Source organism: Haliaeetus leucocephalus, unplaced genomic scaffold (assembly GCF_000737465.1).
Source record: "Haliaeetus leucocephalus isolate CR32 unplaced genomic scaffold, Haliaeetus_leucocephalus-4.0 Scaffold2, whole genome shotgun sequence".
Classification (NCBI taxonomy): Eukaryota; Metazoa; Chordata; class Aves; order Accipitriformes; family Accipitridae; genus Haliaeetus; species Haliaeetus leucocephalus.
The window spans coordinates 630,741-652,313 of NW_010972438.1; the positions used below are offsets into that span (position 1 = coordinate 630,741).

At 44.8% G+C, this 21,573-nt stretch overlaps 1 protein-coding gene across 2 annotated transcripts; it reads right to left on the reverse strand.

The window, feature by feature from the left end:
* Window positions 1-597: 597 nt before the first annotated feature.
* Window positions 598-19,186, reverse strand: CAND2 (cullin-associated and neddylation-dissociated 2 (putative)). Of its 2 annotated transcripts, XM_010570252.1 has the most exons (14): window positions 19,035-19,186; window positions 14,964-15,118; window positions 13,071-13,194; window positions 12,165-12,421; window positions 11,442-11,547; window positions 10,608-10,756; window positions 8,192-8,484; window positions 6,696-6,837; window positions 3,957-5,462; window positions 3,485-3,580; window positions 2,687-2,856; window positions 2,406-2,570; window positions 1,587-1,694; window positions 598-1,366 (listed from the first exon to the last, which is right to left on the reverse strand). In XM_010570252.1, exons 1-14 carry the CDS (start codon window positions 19,172-19,174, stop codon window positions 1,139-1,141), a joined length of 3,639 nt encoding a protein of 1,212 aa, XP_010568554.1. In that variant the 5' UTR covers window positions 19,175-19,186; the 3' UTR covers window positions 598-1,138. The 2 variants fall into 2 exon arrangements, with proteins under 2 accessions (XP_010568554.1, XP_010568546.1); XM_010570244.1 differs by lacking the exons at window positions 598-1,366; window positions 1,587-1,694 and having other exon boundaries at window positions 2,423-2,566; window positions 13,023-13,194; window positions 19,035-19,177.
* Window positions 19,187-21,573: the final 2,387 nt, after the last annotated feature.

A 21,573-nucleotide genomic window follows, 5' to 3' on the forward strand; every position in this document is an offset into this window, starting at 1 on the left:
GAGAAATGGAAGCTTATTACAGCTCCATGGCTACCAGAAGCGTGTCACGGTGGCCTTGTTCTCTAATTTGCTGTTGCATCTCTTAAGGCTTTTTTTTCCCCTATGCAAAGCAGGATTTGAGGTTGCAAACCACAGAAGGGGTAGTGGGGGCTGCACCTCTGGCTGCTGACTTCCACTTCTCTCCCTTCTGTGATGTTAAAACACTGAACACCAGCTTTCCTGCCAGTGTCCACTGCTGTTCAGTGACCAGAGCTCAGCACAGATCAGTGCCTTTGTGGCTGATTGCTCAACACAAACACTACACTGCTTGAAAGGGGAAACAAGCCAGAGTTAAATGCCAAGAAAAGCTTAGTGTAAGGTTTGTTACCATAATGCAATCAATCTCTTCTGGAAGACGGCTGGTTGAGGTATTTTGCAGTCAAAACTGTAAAAATGGAAGCCAAGCAGGATAGCTTTGTATCACCCAAACACCGCAGAAACACTGAACTATCGGGGCCATTCCGTGAAGTGAGTGAAGCGAGCCCCAGGCGGAAAACCTGGGGAGCCTGGGTAACAAACTACACCCTGCAGCTCCTGCTGCTCGGCCAGCATGAGTCTCCGCTTCTTGAAACAGGGCCTGCGGTTGTGATGCTCATCAGTAATTGAAGAGGTGACTTTTCATTTTTAGCCATGTTATTTAGTGAAACAATATAAATATGTTCTTCAGGCAATTTGGGGTAGAAAGTGCATGTGCAGTGGTTAAAAAACCCAAAACTTTTCAACTATTTTTCTTTGTCCTGCAGTAAGGAAATATTTCAGAAAGTACTTTCCATTTTTCATGGAACCATGCTCAATTTCGATTGCTTTGTATGCCCCTTAAAAAGCTGCTGAAAAATTAGAATACTCGTCTTCCAACCCTCCCCGCACCCCAAGGACACATCTCCCTTATCTCGCGTATCTTGTTACACCTCAGCGAGGTGTCTGCTGCTTGCAAGCGCAGCTGGAACCAGCCATTTTCTGCTGTTGGTGCCCAGTGACTTGCAAGCAGCTGCTGCACTAGAGACCAGCTTGATGACATTCTCCCTTGGCCCGTCTGCAGCGTCTCCAGTTAATGCATTGCGAGGGCAGGAAGGTGGCGGAGTAAACAGGCAAATTTTACTTAGCTCACGTCCATTGCCTCTGAGGTGGGTAGGGAAGCAGAATCTTTCTGGATGCTCTCAAAAAGTGATGCCATTTCAGGATTGGATCTGATCTGAGATGAAAACTCGGCCATCACTGGACTTTTCTCTACTTCAGGGATGGTCAGGAGAGCAGCTACTGCTCTCATGGCAGATCGCTTCAGTTCGTCCTGCTTCTCAAACTCCTGCTTCACAGAACCGGCTTTTACCTACAAATCCAGAGCACCATTTTTAGTTGGCATTTAGGAAAGACAGTGCAGGCACAAAGAATCAGACACGCCAGCAGAGGCGGAGATGAGCAGATGATTTTCTAGCCAGCGGAGTATGGGGAGCGGGCAGCTCAGCAGCAGCGACAGGGGTGGCTAACAGCAGAGGTGGCTTTGTGGCAGAACCCACCCTGAGTGGGTCACACTCTCTGCCTGATCTTACCTTTGTGGAGCAAGTCGCCCGGAGTGGCTCAATCAGTCGCTCGAGCCGCTGCAGCACGGCGTTGGGACAGAGTGTGGACAGCCGAGCCAACATTATGAAAGTCAGCATCTAGACAGAGGAAAGATAAAACAGGCATTGCTTTGCTGCATTCTCTGACTCCCCCAGGCTTGGAGTGTGGATCCTCTCTGCCAAAGCCCATCTGGTCGTTCTCCCTGGGTGTCATGCTGTACCCACACAGTGGTGAGTTTCTTTGCACTTGCGCAAGGGGTTTTGGGAAGAGCTTTGGTCGTAATGGAAATGCACCCACTGGCAGCCAACCTGTCCCAGGTGCGTGTGGTGTGCTGTAAAGGGCTGACAGCCTTTGAGAGAAATGGCAATGTTCAGCCCAGAGATTGTGCTATTGCTGCACCCACGACTCAGTGGAGGTAAATCAAGTAATAGTATGAAAAGGATGTAGTGCTTCCTATTAAGCTATGAGGCCATCAGCAATGACAATGCTGATTTTTTTTAATACAGTGTCACTGGCCCCACTAAGCAAGTAACAATCTAAGTTTAAAGGCAGAAGGAACTTATTTTAGACTTTGGTAAATTTCCTATAAACCCAGCTACACCTGGGTTGCATTTTCAAGGCTGCCACAGTCGAATTAGAGCTAGACAATGTCAGGTGAAAGTCCGCAGCAGCCGCAGAGAACAGGAAACGGCATGGCAGGGGCACTCGATGCTGTGGTGACACACGGGCTCAGTTCAAGCCCAAGCCCCCAGAGAACAAGTAACATCAGTGATGTCACCACCCTCCAGCAGTTAAGGCACAGCTTCTACCCGAATGTCATAGTGATCCTTCAGTCCATCCTCCACATGGTTCAGGTACTCATAGATATCCAGTCGGTCGAGGCAGCTCTCCAGCAGTGTATACATGCATTCGAAAGCAGCTTTCCTCACGTCAAGGCCATCATCCACTGTATGCTTGAATGGCCCCATTTCTACCTTAAACAAGAAAAAAAAATACAGCTGTCACCTAACAGACAGGGTGACAGCTTCATCTCAGCTTAACAGGCACTGAGCCACTGCCGTACTGCACCCAAGGTGAACTAATGACATACCTCCCGGATGAGTTCCTTTCTGACCTTCGTTTCATTATACAGGCTGGGGAGAACTGCGTTTAGTAAATCTCGGATTAAAGAAGGTTTGTTGTGAGCAGCAGAATTAAACATGGCTAAAGCCACACGTCGAACATTCAGGTCTGGATCCTGAAGAGTTTTTAAGAAGTCACCTGTGGGATAAGAACACGCAGTCAGTCCTGCTGCAGTGTTTTAGAAGTATTTTAAAAGGATATCACAGTGTATTTCAAGAAGCCTGGTTACAAAAGCACCTATGGTAAAATAACTCTAGGGACAGAAACACGACTTTCCTGCATTTGGGCATAAAACCAAACCAGATGATTCTAGCTACCTCATCCTAAAGTCAAATCATAAGCTTTGGTATTCAAGGAAGTTGGGTTTTCTTTTTTTCTTACTTTGATCTCATCTGCTCAGACTTCTCTGAAACAGAAGGCCCAGTTTTATACAACAGACATGAGATGTAGGGTCCCCAGATGTAAGACCCTTTTAATGTAGGTTATATTTTCCAAGATCCTTGTCATGAGATGCCTGAATCGTAAGTTTAAACACTGAAGGAACTTATGCTCCCTAAAAAACTGTCACCAATAGAAAATAGCCAAGAGCGAGGCATCAGAGAATTTAACAAGGACTCAGGTGACAGTGTTGCTCTTTAATCCCAAAAGCAGAGACAGATAAAAACTGGATTAGGTGAGGTTCGCATAGGTGTGAAAAATCCCCAAGCTGCTAACGACACCTAACATCTCACGTTCCCAGCTCACGTTGCTGTTTGTGCTAGCATACCTATGCAGCCTTTCAGGAGAGCATCAATAGGCTGAGGCTGGTCTGCAATTGTGAATTTGATTGCAGTTACCACTGTGCTCCGGGCATGTGGAGAGCCTGCGATGAAGATGGAAAGAAAAAACAGTGAAAGGTCAAGAAATAATATCACTGCTGTAACTTTGTAGTACCCATTCTGCTCTCGGTCACGTTACACGCACGTTGAAGAGGTAAGAACAGATTTGTCTTGACAACCTCCTTGTTTAAATCCCACTCCCGCACAATCTCCACATGTGGTCTCTGTTCCTAACACAACACCCTCCTGCCCCCTGTGCCAACCAGTGCTCTTTTGATCCCCCCTTGCAGAGATCCCTTGTGTTTTCTTCTCATCTCTGCAGGCTGGCTTTGCTCCCTGTTGTTCCCACCAGCAGTTTACAAGAGGACTTTCCAGCAAAAGAAGGCATTTTCCCACTCTCACCATTGCCCTTGCCGTTACCTGACGACAGCTGTTTTTTCAGCCGAGGCAGCAGCTCAGAAGGATTCACCAAAGTCAGCTTCCCCAAGCATTCAGACACCACATTGCGCGTCCCTTCCTCTGTGCACTCACAGTGCTTGAAAAGCAGAGCCCAAATATCCTCCACGTAAGGTTTGAGGCCGTCGGCTGGGGAGGAGCTGATGACTTCTTTCAGAGAGTGCAGCAGGAGGTACTGTCTCTTTGGCTGGCTTCCGATCTCTTTCAGTATGAAGGGAAGATACTCCTTAAGATTCCCAACACTGATGTTCCCCAACGCATAGGAAGCAGCAGATTTCACCTCTTCGCTGGGGGAAGTGAATGCTTCCAGGATGACAGTTTTCAGCTCTCTCTGAGCACTGAGGTTTGTGGTGCGACCCATCTCTGCCAGTGAAAGGAAAGCTAGCACTTTAACAGCAGAGCTGGACTTCGAGTTTTTTACATCCTGGATAAACTGGTTCACCATCACAGGGGCTTCCTTTGGGCAGGCTGAAGAAAGGGCTGCCACGCACTTTGCGACAGAGTAATACGCCTGTTTATGTAACGTCACCGATGCCCCAGCTGAACTTGAGGAGTAAATAGGTGCAGTCAGCTGCTTCATCAGCTCTGAGTAACCCACGGTGGCCGTCTTTGTCAGAACCAGAGCCTGGAAGAAGTCTATGATGGCGTTCAGCGCCCCTCCTTGAAGCAAAGGCGAGTGGACAAGCTGAAAGATTTCAGCAAGAACTGAACTGCTGATCTTAGAAATGCAGGATGGATAAACCTTAGCCAAAGTAGTAAGGAACATGGTAGCCACCTGGGAAACATGCATGTCATTCTCAGTAATTAAAGCGGGGACCTCTGTTAGGACAGACTCTATCATGGCAGGCTTCAGGCTGTCACTGTAGTTCTTCACCAGGATGTCCAGAGCAGTCAGAGTGCTCAGTTTCAAGGCACGTTGATTCTTTCTCAAGAAGGAAGCTAAAATGGGGAAACCTTCCCCTAAAATGGGTCTCAAATCTATTTTAAGTGGAGAACTAGCAATTAAGGTTAATGCTTTGACTGTTGTCAGTCTGGTGATTTCATTTTTGAGCCTCTCCAGAAATATCTTCAAGGTTGGCTGGAGATCAGTGCTTAAATGGTCTCCCAGATTGTAAATAATTTGTCCCATACAGGAGATAGCACGCTCTTTCACCTCCTGGTCGATGTCAGCTGCCTTCAGTCGCTTCAGAGTACCAGCGAAAAGGTCCTTCACATAGGGCTTGGCATCAAAAGTGCAAGATCTGTCCAAAGGCCTGATAATTTTCACAAGTTGCTGAGTAACCAGCAGAGCTTCTGAAGTGATCTTATAAAAGGGGTCTCCAATACAGGTCACAACAGGAGGTAACAGGCTTTTGATATGAGGATGAAATACCTCTGGCTGGTGGTTGCAAAGAAGAACATGAAGGAAAGACAGCGTGTCAATCCTCATGTTGGAGGAGCTGGATTTATCGGCCAAGGAGAAAACAATACCTGTGCAAAGAGACAAGAATGACTGCTGTCTTATTGCATCAAGTGGTTTTTATCACACCCTCCTCCCCCTCAAAGAAGGACACAATTTAAATCGGTTTTCTTTCTTCCCTGTCCCCACCCAAAGGATACATGCCATTAGAAAGAGAGAGAGTTGCTCTCCTTGCTGTCTTTCTGCTTCCCAGTAAGCAGCAATTCAGACAGAACTGGTCTTTGTAGCCGTCCTGGATGGCTGGCTACAAAACTTCTTAAAAACTTAATTCGAAAAGTCATCCCGGGCTAAGATGAGAAGGAATGGTTAGTCAAGTGTGAGTAAGTATGACAAAATGGCATGAAATTAAGACTGGGAAAGCCTAGTCTCAACAACAGGCACTTCAGGCAGCAGGAATGGCCCTTCATGAGTTTTTCCTTCATTCCTCTGTCAGAAGTCTTAAAAACAAAACAAATCAAAACCAAACCAGGGACTCTATGTTTATCTAGTTTTACAGCTTCTGTTAGTATTGTTTGGAACATAACTGTGGACCATTAAAGATGGACTGCCTTTGCAGAAAGGAAGTACTTCCAAGTCCAATTTCTGTAGCACATATTTATGTTTCCCAGAAGACTTAATGAGAAATATTTACAACAATTGCTACCCCTGAAGTCATGCCTGACTCTTGGTTTGAATGCTTTTTTCCGATCTATTAATTCGTAAGAGCCCCAGGGAAAATCACAGGAGACTTTTTTTATATTTACTATACAGTCATGCCAAAATCAAAGACAGGACCTTAGCTTTATAAGCCTTTCAGCAGTGGGATGCTTCATGAGCCTATAGGCAGAAAGGCTCAGAGAAAAAGGTGGCAGTGCAAATTAGCTAATCAGTCAGTACAAATAATTTTTTAAAATGCCACTGCATTTTGTAAAAGAAAATGTCACTCCTGTTACTGATCTCAGCAGGCTAACAGCATAATTCCAGCTAGTTTCAAAGGAAGCTGGAATAGGCCATCCTAAAAGCACCTCTTCAGGGGACTGTGGAAGTGAACTTGATGTTCTTATCCTGGCTTTTGGTGGTGGTAGACAGAAGCCAGAATTGATCTGGGAGCACATCAGCACAGAGCAGAACTTGATGTGTATGTCCTGATGCTGATCACAGCGATATACAGGAATAATACTGGAACACGCAGGCAAGGAGCATATGTGTTAGGAATGGATTGAGCCAACTCTGCTCCTTCACCCGCAGACCACAGAGAAGTTTACCAGGGATGAGTGCAGGGATGTGATCTGCCAGGCAACCAGGAAGAACATTGGCCAGTTCTGTCAGGAGGCTGAAACATCCCTGTCTTGATTTGATGCTCTTTTCTTTGAGCTGTTTGTGCAAGGCCTTGACAATCTTGGGGACCTGCAGTTTGGAAAAGAAGACCAGAAAGAAACACATCAGTCATCCCAGATCCCAGGGCACAGAGCTAGGCTACCAAAGCAGCCTGCTCAGCTGAGCCAGAGGCACTAACAGCACAGCAAGAGAACTAACAGGGGACAGCAAGAAACTGCACCTGTTCACCAGAGAACAGACTTGGGATAGATTACAAGACAGTGCACGTGAAGAAAAGATACATGAACAGAAGAGTGGGAGGGGACGTTATTCTTCTTTTCCATATTCTGCAAACAGACTCCTAAGCAGCCCTTCCTGAAGTTGGTGTTATCCCCTAACACAGAAGCTTAAAGAAACACAACAAAATGATCAGACCGGGACACAAAGCTAAGGGAGCTTAGAGTTTGATGATTCCTTCCTGGTCTGCTGTTTAAGGATCTAGCCCCATCACTATACTTAAACTTGGACACCCTGCCAGCATTTCAGTGAAATCAAAAAACAAATCACAGGCCTGAGGTGCAAGTTATTTAAATAAATATCTCATACATATAAGATGATTAATCAGTGATGTAACTACATTTTGGCATGGATTTTAAACCTCCTGCTTCAGGGACTCACCAGTCAGTAGTAGCATCAGCCAGAAAAAGCTGCTCTCACAGTCACGCTATTCTATAACAACATGGTTATTTCCAACATTTCTTTTGTCTTCTTCTGAAATGGCATGTGTGGACCACCGTGTTAGCAAGGATCCTGGGCTAGGCAGAGTCCTGATCAGCATGTGTGGCTAAACTATTCTGACTGTAATTACTCCAGCATATTTCTGAATTAAAGCAGTGCATCAGAAAAATTGCTTCCACTATTGTTTGTTGGATCAGCAGTAATGTCCAGATCGTGTGCAGAACCACAGCAAGCTACCCTGGAAGCCACTGGCTGTTCTCCTGTAATGAACTGAGTTGCATACTCTCTTACGCCTACTGACCAGATCCAAACCTTACTGAGCTTCCAATGGCTTACACAATTTATTCGGTGAGTTTCCTGAGCAGCAGCTGGAGTAACTGTAAGGCAACAGACTGACACTTCACCCAAAGGCTAACCTGTCTCATATGCAGTCTGCAAACACGTGTCAGAGGCTAGTGGAGGCGGGCAATGCAGGTTATAACCTCAGCGCTCCTGCACTGGCTCAGCACTCTCTCCCCAGTAATAGCGGGAGACAAACAGTAAATGGTCAGCCCTCAGGATTTGGTCCCCTGTGGTTGTGTGCCCAAGGGCTCCTTCTGCTAGCTATGTTCTCAGGCTTAACTACTAGGCATATTCATCGGTGGCATGGTATCTACTGCTCTTCATTGCTTTCCAATTTAATCCAGCCTGGCATCTTCTCACCCACCTGGTTCTGAAGCATTGTCAGGGGAATGTCATCTTTGCCAGAGGCATCTGAAGCATGCAGCCAGCTCTGGATGGGCAGCGTTTGCTTCAGCAAGGAGATATAAGCGCTGAAGATGTCAGCTTTGACATTCTCCTCCCTCTCTTTGAATCTGCTTATCAAGACTGGAGAGAGGGTTTTGTAGAAGTCCTGCAGGAGATCATGCCTGCTGCTGACAATGGCTTCCAGGCACTTTGCTGCAGACCTGCGGACTTTCCAGCTGATGTCATCATCATCACTGTACTCATCATCGCTTTCTGGAAAGAAGACAAGGGAAGACAAGGTGCACCATTATGAGAAACTGGAGCTAGAGGATCACTTGATCCTCAGAGCTTCCCTCTCCAGCTCACCAGACAAACAGATGCCAATAAGTCACACATATCTGGGAACATGAAATTGTCCAGAATAGCCTGTCCCTGCAGACATTACTACCAGCCAGGCTGCCCTGTGTCAGATTCTTCTGCTCCAGGTAAGAGCTGACGGAGAATAAACCTTAATGTTACTACCCTTACTGGCCACTTCAGCTCAGGCATCAAGGCTTTTGTTTTGAAGGAAGAATGAAGTTCCCAGATTTTAAAGCCAAAAATATGTAAATATTTGTCTTAGCAATTCCTGAATGGCACAAAACAGTGTAACGATTTACTATGTTATTGGCAGAACATTTAACATATTCTCCAGAAATCCAGCCAGGATCTTACCCCAATCAGTATGAAAGTAAACAAAAATGCCTGTCTTCCAAGGAACTTGTTCTAACTTTTGCTCTTAGCTGCCATACTATACACAGCTATAAATAGAGACATTATGAAATGTTGTCTGTAGCTAACATTAAAGTACCCCTCCTATCTGACCAAGGCTCCACATCCACCTCAAAGTAAACATGATTCAGCAAATAAATGAAAGGCCTCTTTTGAAGACAGTATCAGATTGCTTTCACTGATGACTAAGATGTTTTTAGTGGTGGACCAAGATGTTTTTAATGGTGGCACTTTTAAGTGTTCAGGACTATAGCTGTGCTCTCTTTTGCTACACAGTAGCAAAAAATAACTAACTTATAGTAAAAATGTAATTGTGTGGCTACTAGGTTTGTAGGCTGAGTTAAGTTGCCCTGAAACTGTTACATTAAAATTTCAGGCTTTCATTTAAAATAGCAGTTAAGCATTTACCTCTTCCAGCAAAAAAAAAAAAAAAAAAAGCAACCAGCCTTGCAAAGGGGGGCTCAAGTGCAGAAGTACAGGCTCTGCAGCCTCCGGGTGACTGCAAAGATGAGCTTTGGCTGGCTGTTGTGCTCAGGAACAGTATGTATGTGTGGAAAACAGCCTTGTAGACAGAGAGATAAGAGGAAGCAACACAGAAACCGAGAAAAAGCTGCAGCCTGACAAAGCAGCATGGTTCTGACGCACCTGGGCAGGGGTGCTGGCTGCCACAGCCTGGAATTGCTGCTTGCTTGCCTGACCTCCCCTGCAACCACGGCAAACAGGAGTTTTGTCCAGTCTTGTAAATAAGTGAGACCACATCAAAGATTTCCGATTCCTTTTCTAACCAGAGTAAGCTACAAATGCTGGCTAGCTGCCTGGTCAAAAAAGGTAACACTGCATAACACCCCAGTAGATGCAGTAAGAGGGTAACAAACTGCAATTTCTAGATCTGCCTGTAACATCTTTCTTTTCAAGAAATCCCATTTTGTCAGGACCCCATAAGGAGCCATCTCTCTCACACAAGCCTAAGCCTACTAGAGCTAAACTATGAGGACAGACAGGAATCCATGTTACAGCTGCATTCAAACACATGGTGCCACCACCTGAAGTTTGGACAGGCCAGAAAGCAGGCAAGAACAACAGCGTTCACACCTCCCCTTGAACGACCCATGCGTATCAAGTCAACTGTTTGCAGCAGGGGTCTGAGGTCTGCCTGGCAGGCTGCAAGCAGCACCGGCACCTTTGGGAGCACAAGGGAGCGTTTCCAACAATCAGGATGGCAGAGCAGCTGCTCCTCAGGATTTCCGGGCATTATGCCTGGGTGCTTGCTGGATGTGCTCTAAGAAACTCCTGCAGTCAGCGGGCACAGGAAAAACAGTGCTTCCTTGGTCTAGCTCCCCTCTAAGCTAGTTCAGAGTTCAAGTTTCAGTGTTTTCACTGCCACCTAAGGCAGGCAGAGATCTGAGGACCTTTTCAGAAAAAAAATAAAACTAACAAACTCAGAATTACTGCTGGAACTTCGCACATACAGCTATGTTATTACCATTGGTAGTTTAACCCATTTAGAAGAACTGAAAAGATTGAAGCAGATCTGGAAAGTAACGTCACAGAGAGTGAGAAAGCAGGAAGGGTAGAAATGTTAACCCAGTATTCTGCTGAGCACAGTCATCCTCACAAGTAGGCACCTTGCTCTTCATCCTCCCCATTTTCAGTTTCCATCATCTCTTCCTCTTCCTCCTCCTCATTATCATAGTTGTAGTTTGGGTCAAAGGTGATGTACTTCAAACATAACCCCATCACATTAGGGATGTGAGGGTCAATTTCCTTTGGGCACCTATCACGACAAATAAAAATCCTAATAGTTAATGAATTAAAGACTAAGCCATTTTAAATATCCAAATAATATAATTAATCTCACAAGAATCCCAAAATGCTTCACAGACTATATGAACGTTTTGTTAACATCAGTTAAACCAGAGCTGCTCCTTCCTGCTGTGCACGAAGCAAGACCACATTCCCCTGGGGAGGATGCAATGATTTCTATAGGGGGAAAAAAAAAATAAATTGCCTTCACCACCTAGCTGAATCCTCCCTTCATGGGAGAAAACCTCAGCAGCTCTGTTGGGCTCCTTTTCCAAGACAAGCAGTAAATGTCTGATTAAACAACAGGAGAGCTGCAGCTCAGCAGCTCTTCTGCCTGAGCCCCCTTCCTGCCTCCCACTCCCTCCACGCACCCGGAGCGAGGCAGTTCCCTCTTGCTGAGGAATCCTCCAAGGACAAGGAAAACTCCCACTCCTGCAAAACCAATACAGAAACACACTCTCACATGTTGAGGTAAAATAGCTCATAACTCAAGCCCAACTCTGCATGTGAAGAAGAGATTTCATTTGTGAACCGGCCTTCCTAACAGGAATGCATGTAGGAAGGTACTCAACCCTTGATGCCAAACATATAAATATTTACACCAGGAGGATGCTGATGCACAGGATGGTGCAGAGTTGTTTCTCAAGGGCACACACCTTCTCACGAAAGACTCGAAGGCCTGAAAGCAGTACTCTCTCAGCTCGTCATCTTCCACGTTACAGTACTGAACAATCAGAGGAATTATCTTCTCCAGATGTTCTCCTGGGAAAGATAAAGCAAGCAGCAGTGAAAAATCATCCCAGCCTTCACTCATCCAAGCAGCTAACAACTCAGCCACCTGCCACTTCCTTCGTGTGCCTGGCAAAGCGTTCCACCCCTGGACCACATGGGCAAGGAGCCAGCAGCCCACCAAAGACCAGCCTTGCAGAGATTTTCAGCAGACAACCCCTGCTCCCTGTCTTCAGCCCCTTGTTGGCATTTCAGTCATGGAAAGAGCTGTGATTAGAGATCTTCTAGGACCTAATCTCAGCTCTGGCAGATGTTTTAGACAAGTAATACAATACGCTGCCCTCCATTTCTCCTCTCATTTAAAGTGGGGTGAATCCACTGACCTAATTCACAGAGGTGTTAATTCAGACGAGGGAAGTGCTGCAAGACCTTGAGATGATACCACTACAGAAGGGCAGCCAGAGAGTTACTCCGGTGTCCCCTCCCTTCCAAGTGGAGATCAGAGAGCCAGGTCAGGACCACAGAGGGAATAGCAAAGCACAAGCCACTAACACATTAGGAACAGAGCGAGCACACTTCTTTTACCACTAAAAGGAGCTCCTCTAAAATGCATGCACATTTCCAGCGCCATTTCAAGCTACTCATCCTACCTATGCGGTGTCCAGCCTGCCTACTGATGCCAGCGACACACTGAATGTACGTCCTGGTAGTAGAAGTAGACTCATTCTTCTTCAGCTCAGCAAGCAGATGCTCTGTGAGCTCTGAGAAGATGTTTCCGCTGCAGGTCAAGACAAGATGACCCAAGGCAATGATGGCCCTTTTACGTACTGCCAGCCTGGGGCTTGTCAGCTGGGGTAGGAGGCAGTTCAGGATGGAGGAATGGAAAGAGTAGAGTGTTCCCCCTAGTCTGCAAACAGAACAAGGCAGAAACTGAAAGTCAAAGCCTCAGAGAAAAAGCCCTCTTGCCAGCAAAAAATGTAAAAATCCTTCAGCTATGAAGACTTCACACATGTTGTGGGGAGTGAGAGGAAAAGGGTGGGTTTGGCATTTTGGTCTGAACACTGACTTGTTCTGTAAAACACAGGGAGAATTTGTTTGTTTCTGTCATGGAGGAGTTTGATTTTGATTGTGTCCTTCTGGATGACCTGGAGGTTTGTCAATAATTTCCTGCATGCAGCTGACATATGACACTGTCACTCTGACTTATGTTACAAAAGAAAGAGGCAGCCAGGAAAAAAAAGTATGTGTGATCAGCTCACAGGGCTAAAATAAACTTCCCTGCTTGGCTCTCTCTCTCTCTCCATTTGTTTGAAACTCAGCCTCTGTGGGATCCATCACCAATGTTACTGCTATTCCCAAGCACAGAAAGGCTCAGCATGTCATCTCTCATCCCTGCTGGGGAATCTGCTCTGCTGAGATATTGCCCAGTGGCAGCCAACCCAAATCCTTTATTTTTAAGTCCTTGTAGTAGGATTAGGGAAATACAGAAATCAAAAGCAAACACATACATGCAGCCCCCTGCTGGACATAGCTGCCAGAAGGAAATCCTTTGGTACCTGCTCAGCATATCTGACAGGATGTCAAGGGCCTCCAGCTGCACAGATACATCCTCCTGCTTGCCAATGGCTCCTGTCAGCTGGGCTGTGATCTTTTTGCACACATTTGCTGTCATGGTGGAGCCTGCAAGAGAGAGAGATTTTTCCCCACTGTCAGTTAAAAAGAAGTCTTTTTACTGCTAAGAACCATTCAATCCCTCCTACATTAAAAAAAGAAATCGCCACTGGGAGACCTAACCAGAAGAGCAGTCAACTAGCTTTTGTCTGAGATGGTGGCTATACACTGCAAACAGTGAAGTATCTCCCCCTGGAGTATGATGCTTTAACTATTTGGAAGAAGCTTCTCTTCTCGGAGACTGTCTTTTACCCTAAAATGCTCTGGCTGTCTCGCAGGCAGCTCCCAAGCCCATGCAATGCAGGGAGTAGAGCTGTGCGGGAAGTTTCTGGCATGTTTTTTTCCCGTTTTTCCCTTGAAAGTGTTCAGTTTCAACAAATCGAGGTTTTCTCGATAGGAAGAGCAGTCCTGACAGAAACTGTTTCTCAGCTCCATAATGAAATTTAAGGGTAGAACTAGATAAATCTGTCTCAAAATAATATATAACCCAGGTTCAAGAACATGTTGAGATTACAACTGCAGTCTAGAACCTCAATCTCCTACAGTCCAGAAAAATGTCTAGATACCAGTTTAGTCTTCATGCTGGGCCGTGCCTGTCCCAACACTGATTTTTGTTGTGGGTTTTTTCCCAGTTGGTTCAGTGCAAAGTATAAGCAGCTTCAAATTCCACAAAACTTTAAAAGGAAGGGACAATTGCTTCCCATGCCATTCTGAACAGCCTCCATGATGCAACAGAGACAAAGCAGAAGTGGAACATCCTAGGAGCATCATTAACTGCTGTACAACACTGAGAAAGGAGCCTGTTTCAGGCACACACTGTTTCTTGGACTATTATTTCAAACCTTCCCTTTGCTCCAGACAGCACCACAGCAACAGCAACCACACGGAGTAGGGCTTAGGGTGAAGAAAGCACAGGGGTAGATGTCCAGCCTCTCCATTTTGCAGCAAACCCACACTGCTTTTGCTGCCTTCTGCCCACACAGTGTCAATCCCAACCCTTAAGGAGATGACTTATCTGTTGCTACCCTAAAACAGTTTCAGTTCATGTGATGTACGCTAAATAAAGAATTCTGAAAGGATGGCTTGCAAGAGCTTAAGATTTTGCAGAAATTGAGAGAGGCGTTCAGCAAGTATTTGCATACCAATTCTAGCTCTCCTCCCAACCTAAAATCCAGCAGCCTGGCAGCACTGCCATGGCCGCCTGCCATGAAGGCACAACAGATACATGAGATGGCTGCAGAGGAAACTTAAATCTCTGGGAGCCTCAGGTATCTCCTGAATAGCTGCTGCATTTTGGGGTTACATAGTTCCCAAAGCAGGAGAAGCAGCCAGGGTAGCTGTGGCAGTCAGAAGACACGGTCCAGCCAGGCTGCAAACAGGAGGTGGTGCAGTGCTTGCACTGCTGAGATCGCAGAGGGTAGTGGCATTGCTGACGTGGCGACCAACAGCACTGCCAGACTGCCCGAACAGCAGTATCTTGGCACACACTGAATGCTTTAAGATTGCTGTGAACAGCAGTGGATTACTCCAAGAAGTCAGATGCAGTTTCAGACTTAAGTATCCTCAGGGTGACCAGCTCAAGTTTTCATTTAATCCCATCTTTAATCACATTGGTGTCTCAGCTTCTACTATGTCTCCTCCTTATTTCATTAATTGTCCTCTAGCAGGTGAATAAGAAATCTATAACTTTTAGGCTCTGAACTACACATTTTCTTCTGTGTGCCAAAGGCTGCGATTCCCTATTGCCTCAGTCTGACAAACAGGGACAGACATTTTACCTGTAGAAGCTGGTGGCAGTTCAGAGATGACTGTTTTCAGTCCAATGCTGGAGATATCCCGCAGCTGTTCCTTGTCTGATAACATGTTTGTACACAGCGTATCCACAATGGTTTCCACTTGGTACTCCTTCACTTTGCCAACCAGAGGGCCCAGGCTGTGGAAGGAGAAGCCAGTCAGAATGAAGAGGAAGAGGGATGCCTTCCACCATCAAAAGGGATGCTCAGGCTCACTCCTCCTCAAAGGCAGCTCAGCCTCAAGTGCAAATACTACCAAACATCAGCATCGAGTACCGATATCCTGCAGCACATGTTGTGTCCCCAGATTTATGTACCCTGCATTGTTGCCTCAGTTAACTCTATATCAGACTTCAGTGGATTTTAGATCAGATTTGTAGGAGGACATCTCACATCAACTACTGCAAACATGAGGCCAGTTAAGATCTTACTGGAAGGAGCAGCTCAGAAATTACGAGGTGATGAACTTCAATCAAAGCAACCATGTTACACAGAGTAATGGTAAAATCTACAGTCAGGTTTTGCAAAAACAACCAAACCCAACCCAACCATCAAAAAATTACTTTCAGGAGGAAATGCCAAATGGATTTTCACAAGCAATTAGCTACCTATTGCCCTCTGCCCTCTGTGTGAAAACTTATACTTGAGCCAAGGCTCAAAATTACAACAGAGGGAAGACTGCTCCCTTTCCCCTGCACTTTATTTTAACTATTATTATTAGAAAAACTTTCTGTGAACAACCTGTGTCTCCTACTGGTAAGTTTGTATTCAAATTTGTGCATAGAGTGTTTGTCAGCATTTGTTTGCAACTATTTATTTTTGTATCTTTACAAGGTCACTAGCTAAAATGTAAAGTATTAACTGTATTTCAGCAAGTCACATATTATGGCTTTCCTTCCCTAACCAGCTGCACTTAACTCTTTGAATTAAGCTAATGAATTCAAAATGCATTTGTTTCCTGTGAATATTCTGTATCCCTTACTAAGAAATTGCTGTTTCACAGACAGCAAATCTCGTTGCTAGAATTTTCATGAGAAGCAAACACTGATGAGTGGAAACATCATACTGCATAGAAAATTCCATCTTCTTGTTTTAGTGAACATCCACAGAAAATTCTTTGAGCCCAGTTTCAGTCCTAACAACACGTCACTCTTCTACAGGCTGAGTAGAGCTTGCCCATGGCTCCATGACCCACCAGTGGCGGAGATCCTTGCCCAAGCCCCTGTGGCTACGCCACCTCTTTCTCTCCCACTGAATGGTCTGCCCAGGTGAAGAACTGGGGCCCTAGCTTGCAGATTAACACCACCAGGTAATTCTTCATGCCCAAATCTAGAAATTACTATGGAAGGATTTGGGCCTGAACAGAGACTCTTGACAGATGGTACAGGTACTTTTCTATTTCCCTGAGTCGATACCACCTTGCAGAGAAGCAGCTACTTGCTGTAGCAGCGATGTGGCTGTGCTCCAATTTCTGTGCCAGGTACAAAATGTTAGTCACTGCTTCCTTGTTCCCTTTCTTGTGTCGACTAGTCAAAACTGAATTATTTGAACTGAATAATATAGATCTTTTCCTTTTGGTTCAAAAAACAATATGAGAATTGAACAGCTCCCTGTGATTCATGTGCAGCACAACTATTTTTCTAAACAGGGTTCTGGAGTTTTAAAAATACCATCATGCTGCTGTTCCAGAGCAAAAATATATTTAAATAACCAGTTCCTGAAGGTTTCCCAGTTCTTTTTTTCCCCTCTCTCAGCAGGCTGTCCACATAGCCAGGTGAAAACAGAAAATGGAGTGAAGGAAAGGACTAATCTGCCTCTTTGGAGCTTTGTTTTTTCTTTTTTCTACATGTTATACAAAAAAGAGGGACTAGAGGTTTTGGCTCTGTATGCTGCATAATGCTAGGGCATCGTCACTGATCCCTGGGGACTATCGTCAGTGCTACATGTCCATACAGCTCAAAAGAAAGGCTACCAGTTGCCAATGGAGTACAAAAAGAGACAGAGACACATGTAGGGCTTTCAGCATACTCTTTTTTCACTGACATTTACACATAGGAGAGGTTCTGCTCCTGACAGTCAGTGGTAAAAGTCCCTGACCTCAGTGGGAGCTGAACAGGACTGTCAAAACATCGGCCTTAATGACTTACATTTCCTTAAGAGCTTGTATGAGAAGACATGGTGCTAGCACTCTAGAATGTTTATTGCTGAACACAGTTTATAAAATTATTGTACAAAAATGCATTTTCTGTCTTCTTTTTCTCTCTTCCTTTTGGCATAGCTTCAGTAATGCAAACTGTATGGAACACCTATGCACAGGTAGTTGTCTCCCTGCTGGCACACCACAATTACCCCGACAGCATGCTTAACAAACACTATAAGCACAGTGTTTCCCAGAGTACACAAAGCAAATTCACACGCAGCCTTTTCTAAATAAGGCTATTCCTAAATTCAACAATGGCGCCAATAATAGCTGTTTAGAGTCTGAGTAGCTACTCCGAAATACAAGAATTAGAAAAGAAATACTAAATAAGATGACTCTGTGCAAGCGCAAGTAGTGTCCAATCTTACACCTCAACATGCAGAAAGGAACCGATGGTTATCCCTATTTTACAGGCAGGGACACTGAGGCACAGAGAAGCTAAGGAACTCATTTAAATTGAAAAAAAAAAAAAATCACAGATCCAGAAACAGGGCAAGTTTTTATGTAGATTTCAATCTGTGATTTTTTTGGGTGTGAAGTGTGATTTCAGCATTCCTCTGAAGAAATAAGATCATAGTTTTAGATGATAAAATCAACTGCAAGACCTCGCAGCAGTTTCCTAACTCACTCCTGAATCCTGATATGGGCTGCACAAATCCACACTTGGGCCTAATCCAACTGCCAGTGTCCTTCAGACCGTCACATTTCTCCTTTTTAGAGAACCTCGCCAACTGACTGGACGTGAACTGTTACAGGTACCTCCTTCAGTATGAAAAGGAAATATTACCGGTTCAATTTTGAGGCCTTCTCATTATCACATTCTGGATGAATTAGAGACTGTAGTGAGTATGGACTTGTTGCTAATGCAACCATAGATAAACAGCCAAAGAAATTTGTACTCTGTTCAGTGCTCAAAAATTTTGGTTAAAAAACAGAATAAACAAACCCAAAGCAGGCAGAGACAGGAACAGGGCCAGAAAAAGTCAGGACAATGGGAATCAAAAAGAAAGGGCCAAAGGTCACAGGGAAAGTACAGGGATAGAAGCAATATATGGTTAAAAAGAAGGGAGTATAAGATCCACAGTAGGAAAAAATAGAGGAACCCAAAGTTGTCTTTAAATGGCCCACCTTTCTGGAGCCCTGTGCGTGAACTGACCCATTCAATTTCATTTCTAGAATGAACTCTCCCATTTAGACAGGCTGGGGGAAAGAGACAGGAAAGAACATGTCAGCAGTAGGATCACTTCATCAGATGATTCAGTAATAAAGGAACCTTCTGCCTTTTACATTTGGATTAAAAAAAATAATGAAACTGAAAGGTAAAGCAACAGCACAGGCTACAATTGGGAGTCAAAGCTGGGAAAAAACCCAAGTACATTATAAACTTTAATGAAAATGCCCTCAACGAGCATTAGGACCTGAAATTCAAATGCCATTTTTGAAGGGCTATACATGTTTAGTACCATCTCTGTCAAAGACAGGACCACTGGGAAATTCAGCACTGGATTTCAAAGCCCGAGAAAGGAGAGGAACTTGATGACCAAAATTTTAAACTGGGCTTCTCTCTGAAGAAATAAAATCTTAGGCATGCTACTTTTAATATGGTAAGACTCATAATATAAATACTGAGCTACTTCCAAAATCACCTATTATTTCTACAAAGATATCTCACACTTTCTGAGTATCAACACAGAACGGAACTGCTGTGCCTGGCATGAGAGGGAAAGCCCCTACAAAGGAAGGTTTGAGTAAGGTGCCAATGCTGCAGGGCCAGGCTCCACTCTAACGCACTCTCTGCGATCTGTGGCAGCTTTATTATTGCCAGGGAATATGGTAATTACGGCTGAGGCTCTTACCACTTGACAGCGAGGTTCTGTACTTCCCCATTTTTGTCCTCCAGCAATTTCAAAAGCATTTTCACAACTTTCTTCTCGCTGTCTTCATCTAGTTTTATTGAATCTTTCTGAAGTTCCATCATCAGGTCATTGGTGGCCATAAACCTGAAAGAACATACAGCAAAAGTGGATTGGCTGATATACAGACACAAATGCACTTCCTTCACATCACTCTGTACAACAAAACTTGACAATTAGTGCTTGTATGAAAACACACTTTCAAAGAGTGACTTACAACCCTTTACACTCTCCCGAAAAATAAGGTGCAAAGAATTATTACTATCTTACAAATGGAAAACTCAGATAGAGGTAGCTGGTGAAAAGGCTTTAGCTAAGGAATCTGTGAAAATGAGAAATACATGTTTTCTCCTCTCCTTAAAATACGTAACAAGGATGGGGTAAACTAAAACTCTAAAATTGGCATCCAGCTTGCATATTTTTAACTCAGTTGCTAAATCAAAATGGTTAACTATGCTAGAAAAAAATCATGGTGTTTTTTTTTTTTTGCACCAATTTCCCGGCCTAGGAAAACCAGTCTAGGGTCTAAGAATGCACCTGCCTCTGTTTTCTCTGTCTTATTTAGCACTGATAGTATGATCCCACACATGCAAAAGTCCTAGCAAGCTAAAAAATGAAAAATAAAGTCATGACTCCAGACAAACTATACCTCAGAAGTTCCCTAGGCTATATTTAGATTGCTATGAGCAAAACCAAGCAAGTATTTACCATCCAGCTTAGAAGGAAAAACAAACTCCAGCTGACTGTTAGTCAACATAATTTTCTAACAGGGACAATGTCAAGATGGATACTGAGAAGTTCTGGAAAGTATCTATTTTCCTGGGACCAGGAAACATAAAAGGTGCTAGTATAGAAGTCTGAGGTTCTGAGAAACATAAGTGTGGTTGGTTATCACATATTAGCTGCTTTCTAATGTTAGCCCCAGCACAGGGATGGATGTCTAAAAGGAACTACAGAGAAGCTCTTCCCTCTCATTTACCAAATGACACCTCCATTTTAAATTAGGCTCTGATGTAATTCATTCAGCATGTAAGAGCCCTCATGCACCAGGACAACATTTGTGTCTTCAATCTGCAAACCCGTTCTTGAGTAGCAGCTAGGTACGTCTGGAACGAGGGACTGCTGTAGTGTTAGACAGCCAGCCTGAAATCCAAAATGAGAAAAATAGAGGGACTATGCCCTATAATGTTAACAACATGCAATCTATTTTTGATTCCGCAAGAGCTATTAAGCTGCACTTGCAGTTCAATGTCTGCATAGAACAAGCATGACCAATTATGGCCACAGGCCGAGCAGAGTCTTCTGCGGCAACACATCCAGCTGTTGACTCACTACCTGCTGCCATCCTGCCCACAGGACTTCAGAAACTGGCACACGGATCCATTTGTAAGAGGGAAGCCCATGAAACCTGCTCCTATAACTGGTTGTGCAACTGAAGACAGACAACAGGCTCACGTTTGACCGTGTGCTGGGAGGAAACGGCCCTGGAATACCTCTGTAACATGACACATGCCCTGTGTTGGGCACATCTTGTTTGGAGTACTAACCGAATATTCTTTGAACAAACTGTTTGTGCAACTACTCCATCACCGACTTCTTTAAAAAGTACCTATTTTAACATCAGAAAAACAGCAGCAGCCTCTGCAAAAATCGACCTACATTTAGGATATTACTGACCCCTCTCTTCTAAAAGGCCTCAAAATATCAAGTCTGGCACAAACGTTACCTTCCAGGTTGATACTGAGAGAACGATATGTTCATGGGTGAAATCCTTCATACTTGTTAGTTTTAACAATTTCTTACACAGCACCTTAAGCGTCAAGCCACTGGCCCCAAACCTAGAAAGATGTCATTTTCTTCTGCTGACATAAAGAGAATAAAAGAATCATAGTCCTGTTACGGAGGCATGTTTTCCCATTGCACAGAAATAGTTCTTAAAGCGACCTGAGCTCAGCCAATATCTGCAGCGTCCATCACCCAGGTGACACGGTTGCTCAGACTGGCGTCTCTCAGCCTTTTTAATGCACTGACCATCTAACCTTCTAGCGGAAAAACAAACTAAGAAGTGTTTCAGCATTTTTGCTATGATGTTCTTCATTTGCAAAACAAGTAAGAATTTAAAGTCTAGCTGTCAAGACTTTTATTCCCCCTTCCACTTTGCTCGTTCACTTCCGTTACGCAGCAATCTAGGCAAGGGAAGGGAACGTTGTTGGTTTCTCTGCACTCCCCCCTCAGCCAGAAGAACACAGTTGGCTTGAAATATTGCAAATAAACCCGATTAATTCCTCCGATATAGACACATCCTGCACGCCTGCAGCTGGGTTTTACCCGCCGGCAGGGTCGGGGGCACGGTGCCTGCTCCTGAGGCACTCCCTCCCCAAGTGCGAAGGGACCCCCCCAGCGGGAAGCCCCCCGCCCGTGCAGCAGTCCCCGGGTGGCTGCCGCCCGCAGGGCCCGGCCCGCCCCGCGCCGCGCCGGGGGC